The sequence below is a fragment of the Pagrus major genome, chromosome 7 (genome assembly GCF_040436345.1).
Source record: "Pagrus major chromosome 7, Pma_NU_1.0".
Taxonomy (NCBI): Eukaryota; Metazoa; Chordata; class Actinopteri; order Spariformes; family Sparidae; genus Pagrus; species Pagrus major.
Genome location: NC_133221.1, coordinates 26,509,379 through 26,522,675, shown reverse-complemented (window position 1 = coordinate 26,522,675; position 13,297 = coordinate 26,509,379). Strand labels below are relative to the sequence as shown.

Sequence of the window (13,297 nt, the reverse complement as noted above, 5' to 3'; positions counted from 1 at the left end):
AAAAAATTAAATCAGGGCCAATTTCACTATTATTCTACCAATTTATCAGGCAGTAGAAAAAATCAAGTGTGCCCTTGCCTTTTTAGTTGGCTGGGATTGAGGTGAACAGAGAGTGACATTAAATTGCTCCCAGTTAACACCAAAGTGCTCCAGAGGTAACAAATAGAATGGCTGAAAGAAGTATTGATTAAATGTGTTTATTTAACAGCTAGGATTAGAAAATAACAGAGATATATGTGTGCTGACCAAAGCAGTGGCCATTGCAAAAACACCTGAACACACACTCAACTCCTTCCCAGCACTGAATATTGACAAATCATGTTGCACATGAATATTTTATGAATATTTGGTGAGTTCACTGCACTGTCAACTGTGCTATTGTCAAAGAAACATTGACATCTTTATTAGGAATGTTACCAAATCTTTTACAGTCTTATAAATATCTTATGGTCTTTCTGTGCTGTTTTCTGCAGTTGTAAATAGGTCTATTTTTCTCTGTTTTTTATGAAGGTGACAGCTTGAGCCATACAGCTCAATGTCAAAATGGAGTGGTGCAGAAGGATATTTTTGCTGTTGGCCTTTTGCCCTCATAAAGAATTTATATACCCAGTGGAATCAGTGATAGATATTTAATCTCGGTTCTCCATCCATAACCTTTTGATAACCTGGGGCAAGAGCAAGGAGTGTGACTTGTAGTTCCTTTGAAAAATAGGAAATAAAAAGATAAATGAAAAACCATTATTTTTTACAATATAAGACGGCGTGTCTTCATGTCAGTGTTCGTGGAGTTTCTAGATCATTCCAGCCAGCCAAGGAGGAAGAAAGAGTCCAACAGATCCCAGTATACACACCAATACAAACATCCAGAGGAATATCCTGTCAATGACCATTGCCACATACTTCCAGTCTTCCTTTACCTGGCAGGGAAGAGAAAGAGCAGAGAGGGACATTTTGAATTTCACACCACACAACCTCTCTTTTTACCAGCTGTCAGTTTTTACACTTGATTGATTTCTCTCGAATGGCTGATTTTCCCATTATGAGGCAGCTATCTCCTAAATGTCAGTCAATCCTTGCTTGTCTCTCCTATGAAAAATTCAAGGTCAAATTACCGAGGTCCCATTGTTCCAAAGACAGGCCTTTTCTGGCTGGAGATAGAAGGTGCATTGTGGTTCTGACAATGACTTGTGTCCATGAATGAAATAACTTCAGCCACTGACTGTATTACAATTGTACACGTTTTTAAACTTCTCTTCCCATTTCACAAAGACAATTTGATTTCATTTTCACAGCGACTCAACAATTAACACTGAATCAGTAATGGATACTTAAAAGCTTTTCACCGTTTAGCGGTTTCCCATTTAAAGACCAAAAGTCTTTAGTTGTGACCAGAAGTCACTGCTGATATGAAATGACACTCAAAACAGTCCAATGGTAAATGAGCATGAGGAGCTGAAGCAGTTAAACTTTTTTGGTATAATATATAATAAAATAACACAGCCTCCAAGAAGATGGAGGCTAGCTAGACGACGAGGAATACGGTACTGAGGCTGTTTCTTGCTGGTGCTGGCTCTTGGCACCCTAGGGCTAGGTCGGAAAATAGGACCACAAACTAGTTAACTACATTTAGCAAGAGCTGGCAATTTCTTACGCAACAAGGTTAGCTGTGTAAGTCCATCAGAAAACGTATTAAACCTCCTTGGTACTGTAGCTGGCCTTCGGCATTCTCTGAGGGGGTGGCTGGTTAGCATTATTAAGAAGTTACTTTAGCAACAAGCAGCCTAAATATATCTGTCCAGACTTGAGGCAGAGCATCCGGAAGACAGCAGCGAAATTTTTCTCCATGAAACATAATCCAGTTTCGTCCGAATTCAGTCAATACATTTATAAAGTTGTGTTTTTGTACAGTAATCCATTAGGCCGGTTCCCAGAAAACACTCAGCTTCATTCTTTTTATGTATCAATAACAGCATTATAGGCATCTAGCATCAAGGGAGCGTTTATTGGAGGCAAAATTAGCATACACCCCCCAGTGCAGGATGAGTCATTACATGTAACATTTTTTTATTGTTTTCCAGGAAGTTACAAATTGCCATTAAATAACCCTCAAAACGTACTTGTACCTGATCCTGGTGGTTAGGTGAGATATAGCGCAAGACATTTGTGACAAAAACACTTAAATATCAATTTTGACTTAATTGGATTTAATTGTTTTCTTATTCTTCCAATAAGAAAACAGTGGCTCAAATTTCAAATGAAACGTGACAGCCCTGTTGCATATGGTAAAGTTTGGATTGTCCATGTATCCAACATTATGAATCGAATCTGACCAACTCATGTAATTACAAGTATTAGCTCTAAACATTTAGAAACAGTTACTTTAAGATCATTTCTGTCAACTCACCGAAAAATCTGCATCCTCTGCCCTGAGATGATCAGCAATGTACTGAACTCCCTCTATGGCCCGTTGCATAGCTGGGGATATAGTTTGAACCACGGTGGTCTGTTGGGTACTTGCGTCTTTAGTAGACGCTGCTGTGAGGGTTTCTGCTATGTGATCTGTAGAGGCTTGTTTCTTCAGCAGCCCTGTGGTCCCTTCATCATGCAGACAGCAGTACTGGAAGCTGTGGGAACGACATCGATGCCCATCTGGCTGAGGAAGCTCCTTCTGTTGGTCAAACATTTGCTCTACACTGAGGGAGCGGCCATTCGGGGCAAGTGTATTGGGTTCTTCCCTGGATAGGCTGTGAAGTGGCCCCAGTGGCAAAGTTGGGGGTAAGGATAATTGGGAAGAAGATGAGGCAGCAGAGTTTTGTCCACGTAAGGATTGTTTCTCTGAGAGAACTGAGTACTGGCCGGACGGGGACTGGCAGAAGATGCTGGCCTTTAGAGAATGCTCTTCCACACTGCAGTCCTCAAGAGGGGAAGAGGGTGGAGAAGGTGAGCAGACAAGGATACTTGGACTGTCAGATGGAGTCTTTGGGTGTGCGTTCTCTATCTGGCCCATCTGTCTCAACCCTGTCTCTAACCCTGACCAAAAGGCCTGGGAGTTTCCTGTTGCAGATATGGTGGTAGGACGGTGCATCATCTCAATGAGCTTCTTGCAGTTATCCTTGGCCGTGCCTGGCGGACGCTTCATGAAGAGGACTCTAGGAACCATATCCAAGAATACTCTCCGCACCCAGTGAGGCATGCCATGGGTTTGTGGTGATCGATGATGCACATTTAACACAAAGACAGTAATTATGATGGAGAGCGTGACAAAGACCATGGTGAAGAGCAGGTATTCACCAATCAGTGGAATCACCAGCGATGTGGACGGTATAATCTCTGTGATCAGCAGGAGGAATACTGTTAGGGACAGTAACACCGAGATACACAAGGTGATCTTCTCTCCACATTGCGAAGGCAAATAAAACACAAGCACAGTCAAACAGGAGATCAGCAGACAGGGGATGATAAGGTTGATGGTGTAGAATAACGGCAGCCTCCGAATGATGAAGTAGTAAGTGATGTCTGCGTAGATCTCCGTGCAGCACTCGTACTTTTTGGTATTGTACTTGCCCACTGCATTGACAATGACCCACTCTCCACTCTCCCAGTAGTCCATCTGGTCCACATCGCCGGCCATGCTGATCAGATCGATCTTCGCACGGTCATAGGTCCACGAGCCAAACTTCATCTTGCAGCTCTGCTGGTCAAAAGGGAAAAAGGTGACATCTATGCTGCATGAAGACTTGTAAATGGCTGGCGGCATCCACTTTATACGACCGTCATAGAACAGGTGCGCCTTCGTAAGGTGAGTTACAGCGAAGTCGCCATCAGCGCTGCACAAAAAGAAAAGGGAAGAAAGGATGAATCATTTCTCAAAGTAGGTATACTTTACATTTTTATTTACCTAGTTAGAAGTTGCATTTCAAAATTTTAATTCTGTCGCCCAGCAAAACTTTTAGATGACAAACATCTGAAGTCAAGTGAATGGAATATCATAAATACAGCAGTTGTTATCAGATCCAATGACTTCTAAAAGCTACAAGCAAGAGGCTAATAGCATTTTATTTAAATAATGATTAACTTGAAGGACAAATTGAGCTTTTTCTATATAGCAATTGCAATGCATACAACATTTCATATATGTAATATACAAATACAATACAAAAACATATTTGGATAATTATTTACTATGATTTAAATCTGTTTACTTTTTAAATCTTTTTACTCTCCTCTACATGCTTTCGCTCAAATTTTGCAAAGATGTAATATTTGTTTATGTATGTATATTGATGACACTCACATTTACATGTATCACCAAGCAAATAAAAGATTGGATGTGCCAACATTTCCTACAGATAAATGTAATGAGTTATATAAATACATGACTCTAATCACTGAACACTGACATGGCACAAACTGCCCCGTCCTCTTCTCTTTCATCTCCTGCCTCTATAATCTGATTAATCTTTGTTTTAATCCTTTTACGTCATCTAGTCTTCACCCTTGATTGATCCAGTTTATGTTGCTTCATCCTGTTCTGCCTGTACTGTTCAGAACATCTACCTGCCAGAGCCCTCTGGGTTCCTTTCTTGTTCCTGAATGTAAGCCTGTGTTTTGACCCAGCAAAGAGAGGCCGGCTGTGAATCAGATATTTTGTTGTAGTCATAGATTCAAACATAAATTTAAAGGTTACGTCAAGACAGTAACAAAGTCAACCTATTTCCAGCACAACAATATAGCAATGATGAAAGAATTCATGTTCAAATCTGTAGTACCTCCAAGAGGTTCAGAAATCAGACATCTACTTTGAACTCTGCTGCTCATGGCAACAAAAACATCTCTGATCTATTTTTTTCTTTTTGAAGGCAATTTTATTTATATCATGTCATTTGTTGTTTTAGTCAGTGTCTTATGTAAAAAAGTTTAAAATAGCCTGTGCAATAAATGTGCTTTACAAATAAAGTTGCCATGTCTTGCTTATTAGTTATTTCAAATAAATTACTGAGCCTCAGATATTTCTACTCACCCCATGCCGATTGAAATTCGGGTTAAGTTTCTTAATCCACAAAAGATTTTTGGAGCTTCACAGCAAAAACACTGTTGAGCATTCACCTAAAGAACTGAAGTAGATGGGAAATTGTTTTAAAAGTCTCCAGAAGCCCTGAGATCCTAAATTAATTTGAAAAGATGTTATGTACACCATTTTTGAAGGGATTCCGAAGACTTTAATTATGCCGCTGTCTTGAGCCATTTTATGTTTTTTGTTTTGTTTTGTTTCCCCACCTACTTCAGTGGTTTAGGAGAATGCTTCAACGCTGTTTTGCTGTGACGGTCCAGAAATGTTTTGTGAACTATAAAACTTTACTCAACTTTCCATTGGCACGGGTAGATAATGATTGACATTGAATTTTTGGGTGAACCTATTCTAAAAGTTTATTCATAACTCAGATATGAGTTAACTTGCTAAAAATACATTTGCAGTGTTTACACAGCTACATATTCACAGTTCTGTTCACATAGTTGTTATGAAATTTAGATATGAGAGGTTTACATATTTGGATATTTACATCTGCGTCTTTACAAACAGTAATAATAATCTGTTGAATCACGTTGACCTCAGTCTAAATCCCGCTAGCTTCTGATTGGCTAGTTCAGTCACACGCAAGTCGGAACGAGGAAGTGTTGTGGTTGAGAAGCTGATCGAATGTAAAGATGCTTTGTAAAGTGTCCTTGGGTGACTTGAAAGGTGCTTATAAATAGATTGTATTATTATTGTTATTATTAGTATTAGTATTATTAGTATTATTATTATTATTACTATTATTATTATTATTATTAATGTGGAGAACAGTAAAGCGTTGCTTAAGAAAGTTATCCATCTCCATCCTGCTGTATATTTTCATGATGGTGATTCATCCACCACACCCTCATGTTTCAGTTGCCTGTTTCCGATACAGTTTTCCATATAGCTGATGTTCCTTATTTAGAGTCAGATAAATACAGGTCAACCTGAGGCCCTCACACACTTGTGGATGCATTTTATCTGAGGCCACTTGAAACACATCCAATTACATTTAATCTTCTAATTCCAGGCCTAATGCATTGCATTGTACAATGTTTGTAACCCCATCCATTAAGTCTGACCCTGTTCACATTTATTTTGACTAAATTACTTTATGACATTGGCAAGCGACAAGATGTTTGGCACACCAACAGAATCTTTGCGTTTCCCCTCCAGTCATACCATCTGTTGGAATTAAACCATGAAAATATGAACATTAGTTGCTCAGATTATTTTTGCCTCGATCCAGGAATCTCTTCATGGGGTAGATACTCACTTGTTGTAGAGGACGATGTCAGGCCTCCAGATGAGCTCTGAGGGAATACGGATGGAGGTGACATTTTCATAGTCCTCCGGGTTCCAGCGGAGTTTGTAATCATTCCATTCCTGTGGGAAAACATTAATCATATTCATATTCTGTAGCTGTGTATTAGACTGTATCTTGAGCATGAATTTGTCTCTCATCATCACTTACTTGCTTGACCCAGACATTTGTCGTCATCATCTGGTTTTTCTCATCCTTATTTCATGTAAACAGAAGAGAAAATGATTCTGACATTCATCTTTCAAATGAACTGTATGACAATCTGGACTCTCATTTTCTAGTCGTTTATTTCCAAAGCTGTTACATGCACTCATGAATCTGTGAAAGGCTAAATCAAAATATATACCCTCTATTTATGAAGACAGATTAGTTGTGTAATAATACAGGAAAAAAATATTAGGCAGAGGTTTGTGCAGAAACAGCCCCACTGTACAATATATGTTGCTTTGCTGCCACTGCTGGTAAGCTGCTTCCTCCAGCTCTTTCTCAGAAACATCTAAGACACAGCAGTCAGTGAAAACACTCTGCAGGAGGAGAAAACCTCACCCTGAGCTGACTCCCACTAGTAGGCATGTGGTGCAAGCACTGTCACCTAATTGTGTGTCAAAAACCTGGTGAATCACCCCCGCAGCCATGCAGGTACTACACATACTCAGTCTTAAAGCTGCACCAGGCAACTTTGCATGGCTCCAAATGTCAGTTAGGTTAGTTAGTTAGGTGTTATAAAATGGTTTTGCCTTAATTAACAGAAACACACTGCAACATCATTTGTGCAAAATTCACGTGCGTTTAAAACTCCGGAGGGTCTGTCATGCAAAGACACCATAGAGACAAGATACACCAGCTGCGTCTGGGTTGCTGTTTAGGAGACAGTTTTGAATATTTATTGCCAGTGTTAGCTTGACAAGTGAATTTAATTTGGGAAAATAATTCAATCTCTTCTGTTGTGGTTTAATTTCCGCTGATAAGTGATCTGTATATTTAAAATTATCTCTCTTGTCTGGTGTAGCTTTGAGCTGGTTGCTATTGATATGATCATAATGAATATAACACATAAGACAGAAAGAGAACATGTGAGAATGTATCCTTTAAAGAAACGCATCGCACAAACACCATCATAGCATTCGAAAAGGAAGACACCAGCACTTAAACTGACTGAAGTGATATTTTGCAAATAAGTTTACAAGCTGTTTTACATGCTGCAGATGACCAGCTTATTAGCTACCAAGCCTGCAAACAGATGTTAGCAGTGCTCTTTCCTCTGGTGAGGGTTTGTTTGGTGAGGCAAGACATGTGTTCATGTTTGTAAGTTATATAAGGAGGATATTTTAGCAGGAAAGCTAATCTGGGTATTCTTTGGGTCTTGTGTTGTTTAGCAGGCTGCTGTCTGGTCAGTGTAAGCTTCTGCCTGTGATAGAACCGCGACATTCCTGCTTTATGCAAATATGTTTGAGAATAGAGCAATTTGGACAAATGAATTTCAAAGCAGATATCTATGCTGTAGCAGACCAAAGAACTGCTGTTTAATGTTAGTTGGACTTTAAACACACAATATGTAATTTCTGCCACTAGGGGTCTAGGGGTCTAGCCTAGGGTCTAGCCTAGGGTCTAGCGAATGTCTTTTGTATTGCTTTGATGGCAAAGCAATACAAAAGACATTCGCTGATTGTTTTGTGGGACGGGCAGGGCTGAGCAGGAGGGCATTGCCCTGGCAGCTGCTCAGAGTCGGCCAGCTCTGGAGGAGAGAGTTGGGTGCAGAGTCAGACCTTCTGGAAGAATAAACACCCAGAGTTACATTGATTCTGCTCTGATCAGGAGCCATTCGTGATGGGAGGAGAGCTTAGAGATTACTTTCTAACTTTTTGGTTTAAAAAGTGGATTTATGTTCACTCCTGTTTAAAAACTGACTGGTACAGCAATCTGCTTAGGTGAACTCCATTGTCGGATGTTTATGTATTGTAATGTTCACTGCTGGAGGGAAAATGTATCAAATTAAATGTACAGCATTGCAAAGAGGAGAGGGTAGTGGAAGACAGAAAACTGGAGTCTCTGGTGAGTGCTGAGTTGACCTGAAATGAAACACACAGACACACACAGCCTCTGTGATTTTGAGCTCGTTAGCTTACAGCTTCTCTACTGTTACGTAACGTGGCTGTTTGGGGCAATTAAACAATCACTTTAGTAACGCGAATAAACACAAATGATCCCACGGTCAAACTCACTTCACTGGTCGTGGACATTAAACAACCACCATTGCTGATAAAAAAAAAATTCTCTGACCGAACTAGGGCACTAATATTCAAAGACAAAATAATGTTTTAAAGTTTTGTTCATGAAATACTGTTACTTTGAGAAAATGTGTGGATTTGAACATTGTTGGAGACATTTGGGATAATATAAGTACACAATTCGGCACAAAGGTCCAGTCATTTTAGAACATTTTAATGCAGAATTCTTGCATACTATTTCTTTAACAGTGAAAACCAGTGTTGGCTGTGAGGTTTTACTCACCACATCAATAAGCTGGGCAATAGACAGTCCAAAGTGAACTAGCACTGTGTCTGTAGTGTTTTCCACAGGCCGGGAGAGCTTATTGTAATTTACAAATAGATCATGGAGCAGCCTCTCTTCAGCGTGAGCACGGGGTCCAACCTGTGAAAAAGCTGAGGGGAGAGAAGACGAGATTAGACACATAAAGAAAGCTGAGACCAATGACGTGGCTGTTATGTGTCATTTAAAGGTCCAGTGTAAGATTTAGGGTGATCTATTGGCAGAAATGAAATATACCTAACAATGATAATCATGTTTTTTAATAAGTGTATAATAACCTGAAACTAGTCTAGAATGAGCTTTTCATATTCTCAGAGGAGTCTGCCAAGTTTCACTGCCATGGTTCTATAGTGGTCCATAAGGGTCAAACCAAACATTGGCTCTAGAGAAGGCCTTTCACATTGTTCACATTTTTAGCTGCCAGAGGGGAGGGTGAGACAAGGGGTGTTCAGTTGGTTAAAAATCTGCAACCTCACTGCTAGATGCCACTAAATCCTGCACATTGGTCCTTTATTGTCTTTTTTGTAGTTTAAAACAACACATTTAGGTCTTTGCTCAAGAGTACATATACTGTAGTTGCACATGCATCAGTTAATATTGCTGCTCCTTTGTGATCATCTTGAGCAGACTTTGCAAGTGATGTTCTATAAACTTATAACCAGTTTGGATTGTTTGTTTGAAAAACAAAACCATGATTTCAAATGCATGATGTTAATATTGAATATATTATTTAGTGTCTACAATACATTTGTCTGTAATAGATATTGTGGATGTAGCCATGCCGCCATATAGAATCCACTGTTGTAGATACAGAGTGTAATCTAAAAGAAGGGTGACCTCTATTATACAGGTGGCGTATGGTTACATGAGACTGTATCTGAGTGATGAGACAAACATAAGGGGGGGTGGGGGTGGGGGAGCAGGAGATGAGAGACGGAAAAAGAGGAAGGATGAATCTGAATCTGAGGACATCTGTTGTGTCTCCGAGCAGACGTGCTGATGGAGCGATCTGTCGAGACGTCTCATCCCTTCCTCGCCTCCTCTCCTCTCGGCATCCTCTCCTCTTGGCCTCCCTCTGCCTCAGTGTCTCTTGGCCACGGCCGCTCTAATGGAGCAACTCAATCACATGCAGCCCCTTTACAATCAGCTCACATAGCACAGGATGACCTAACGAGGTCTGGGAACAATTAAAGAGACGAGGACCGTCCCGAGGCTCGTACAGTACAATGTCCTTTGTGTTCCAATCCTCTGTCATATTCAATTTATCTCTTCTGGACATTGTGCATCTGTGCAGGTAATTCAGTGGCACAGCAATACATCCTAGGCTGTGGTTTGGTTTCACCAGCCTTATTGATATTGGATTATGGCTGGCAGTGATGTGCGTTTCAATGTCTTTCTTGTTTGTGGAGAATTGTATTATTTATTTCTTGCTGTGATATTGTTTGTACAGGAGGGATCTATCTGTCCATATATCTTGGACAAAGACACCCTGCTGTTCTAACTTGTATTCTTTCAACAGGGACACAGGTGTCGTTGTCATGCTGCCGGCCTTCCTCTCGGGTCCTCCTACCCACTCAATCAAAGCTGATGGGCTGTCCTTCGGTTGCCTGAAAACAGGCATCCTCAATTTTTAAAGGCTCGGGATCAATATCTTATTAAATGGATATAGTTTCTTATTTTCCCCCCACGTCTTCTCTTCCTGTTTGCAACTGAATCTGTTTGACATGTCCAGACGTCCAACAACCTTGAGATGTCTCTGCATTTGTCAGATGAGAGAAACAGACGCGGGGAGCATTGTTTGATCACATCAGCTCAGAGTGATATCTGTTGAATGCAGCTGATATTAAATAAAGAGGAACGCCCGAGTAGATTCTAAAGCAGCCTCGCAACTAATGGGTTTAGATGGGGGAGCTCGCAGGGTGTCCTGACATTGACAATGTGTGGGTCAGAGCAGTAATGTGTGCTGGCAACACACTGTTGGATGAGTTTACTTCTGTACAGTGTGTCTTACAGGACTCTATGAATAGCACCGGTACAGGCTGCAATGTGACTATTCACTTTGGATGGAGGAAATTCCAACTTCCTTTTCCTTTTTGTGAGAATATACCTTATATTATGACATTCTCCTTCATGATTTAAACCAGTATGCTCTCATGATTTATTGATGCAGACATTTAAAATCAAACAAGATCAATTATGTGCATCATCCAGAAAAAGTTAATAAAATTTGCTACAAAAATATAATTTCTGGTAATCTTTATTTGCTGATGCTTTCAGTGTTGTAGAGCACAAGCCACAAGGTTCAATCCCACTTAGTTATCCACACGTGTCAGAGCTACTGGACCCAGTTCTGTCCTCATTTGATCAATGTACTCTCATAAGCTAATACTGCATGAGCAGCAAATATCACTTTTTATACAAGCAAGACCTGCTCCTGAACCAGGCAGAGGAGGCTTGTTACCAGGTCACTAAGCAACTGTGGGAGTTTTTACCTCTTTATTCAATGAAAAATAAACAGAAAGACAGCATTTTATTGTGTGAAGGTTATGTTTTGTCATGATTGTGATATTCATCTTGAGAAAAACACCTTAGTCTTTCTAATGAATAATGGGACTGGAATTTCATTAGAGACTGTATGAAAATTATTGTACATTATTTTTAATAAGACCTCCACTGCCTTTCTAAATATTTTCTTTGGGCTGGTTCCCTCACTTAGAAAAGAACTGCAACACCATCCCCTCAATCCTTCACTCCCTGACTCCTTCTTTTGTCCTTCTATGATGTATCATTTCCTTGTTTTTGACCAATAGGTGTGCACAATGAAAGAGAATCCCCTTCCCACTCAACTCATTGGTGAAACACATTCTAGTAGGAGTGTAAGCTACGGCTGACAATGACCCTGATAAAGACCTATGTTGGCAACGCATTGGTCATTTTATTTACATATTGACTAGGGCTGGGCAATATATACGATATATATCGTTATCCTGATATGAGACAATACATCATCTTAGGTTTTGAATATAATTATATCGTGATATGGCATAAGTGTTGTCTTTTCCTGGTTATAAAGGCTACATTACATTAAAAGTGATGTCATTTTCTGAACTTACCAGACTGTTCTAATTGTTTTACTACTTGCCTTTACCCACTGATTATTAATCAAAAATCTCATTGTGTTAATACATTGTGAAATTACCAATAGTCATCCCTACAATATTGTCGCAATAATGATATTGAGGTAATGAATCAAAAATATTGTGATTTTTGTTTTTGTCGCCCAGTCCTACTTTACTTAGTCCTGCTTTTTAGAAGATTTCAAAATATCGAGTTACATGTCATGTATCGCGATTTGGCCTAAAAATATTGTGATATTATTTTAGGGTCATACCTCTCAACCCTAATTTTGCCATGTCAAATAAAGCCATTTTTATTTTGTACAAATCCTACAGTGTGTCTCGGATTTTTTATAAAGACAGACTTGCATTTCATATTTTTTATCAAGACTATACTTCACCCATCCAATAAACCCTTCATAGGATGGAATAAGCTGCTGGAGTTTCCAAAGAGCACATGGATGTGATCACCATAAAGACCCAGCAGCATTTCATCCTCCTCTCAATATCTCTAAATGATACATAAATGGCAAATATAACAAAACAGAGAAAATTAACCAAATGCCATAAACTTCCCACAGCCCCTGAATTGCGCAGGCATCAACTTTGTTCATGCTGATTGACTTGAGCACCATTTATATATTCGCTCCAGATAACATTTTTGAAAAATTATCATTTTTGATGAGTAAAAGTTGAGAGAGCCATGATTGAACAATTATCTGATACCACTTTTTGTCCCCCTCTCCCTAATAATTTTCACACACTCCCTTATGTTGAGAGATAAATTGAGAGCTGAAGCAGCTGAAAGTGACAGAAAGGGAAATAATTTACCTTGTGGACAGAGACTGAAGAAAAGTAAGCTTAAACATTTGTATAAATCCATCGCGCCCTTAGTCCTTAGTAGTATCCAACTCTATGAATGAACCCCCTCCAACTTCTGCTGGATTTCAGTCATCTGTCCTGTAACAGTGAGTCTTCAGGAGGTTCAGACTAGGTTAAACAGCCAGATGGAGAGGTCATGTCGGTCCATGTCAGCCGCGGGCCCGGTGTCCCTCTTGGTCTCATCTGTCCATCTCCTCAGTTGTTCTCCTGTCCAGTCTGGGCGTCAGTATGTAGTTTAGTTGACCAAACACTTAAAAGTCCCTCCTTGCTCCACTGGAATCCTTCATCCAAGTGTGGCTTATCCTTCTCTTCTCCGCCCTCCCTGTCTACATTACTCCCTCCCTCGTCTCTCATCTCTCCGCCTCCTCA

At 39.9% G+C, this 13,297-nt stretch overlaps 1 protein-coding gene across 3 annotated transcripts; it reads right to left on the bottom strand.

Moving 5' to 3' along the window:
• Nucleotides 1-791: 791 nt before the first annotated feature.
• Nucleotides 792-12,941, bottom strand: LOC140999758 (neuronal acetylcholine receptor subunit alpha-4-like). 3 transcript variants are annotated; one of them, XM_073470280.1, is made up of 6 exons: nucleotides 12,878-12,941; nucleotides 8,892-9,043; nucleotides 6,531-6,575; nucleotides 6,333-6,442; nucleotides 2,405-3,827; nucleotides 792-917 (listed from the first exon to the last, which is right to left on the bottom strand). In XM_073470280.1, the coding sequence occupies exons 1-6, from the start codon at nucleotides 12,927-12,929 to the stop codon at nucleotides 792-794; spliced, it is 1,908 nt and encodes a 635-aa protein (XP_073326381.1). In that variant the 5' UTR covers nucleotides 12,930-12,941. The 3 variants fall into 3 exon arrangements, with proteins under 3 accessions (XP_073326381.1, XP_073326382.1, XP_073326384.1); XM_073470281.1 differs by lacking the exon at nucleotides 12,878-12,941 and having other exon boundaries at nucleotides 2,405-2,485; nucleotides 2,822-3,827; nucleotides 8,892-9,017; XM_073470283.1 differs by lacking the exon at nucleotides 12,878-12,941 and having other exon boundaries at nucleotides 2,405-2,547; nucleotides 3,079-3,827; nucleotides 8,892-9,017.
• Between the last annotated feature and the right edge of the window lie 356 nt (nucleotides 12,942-13,297).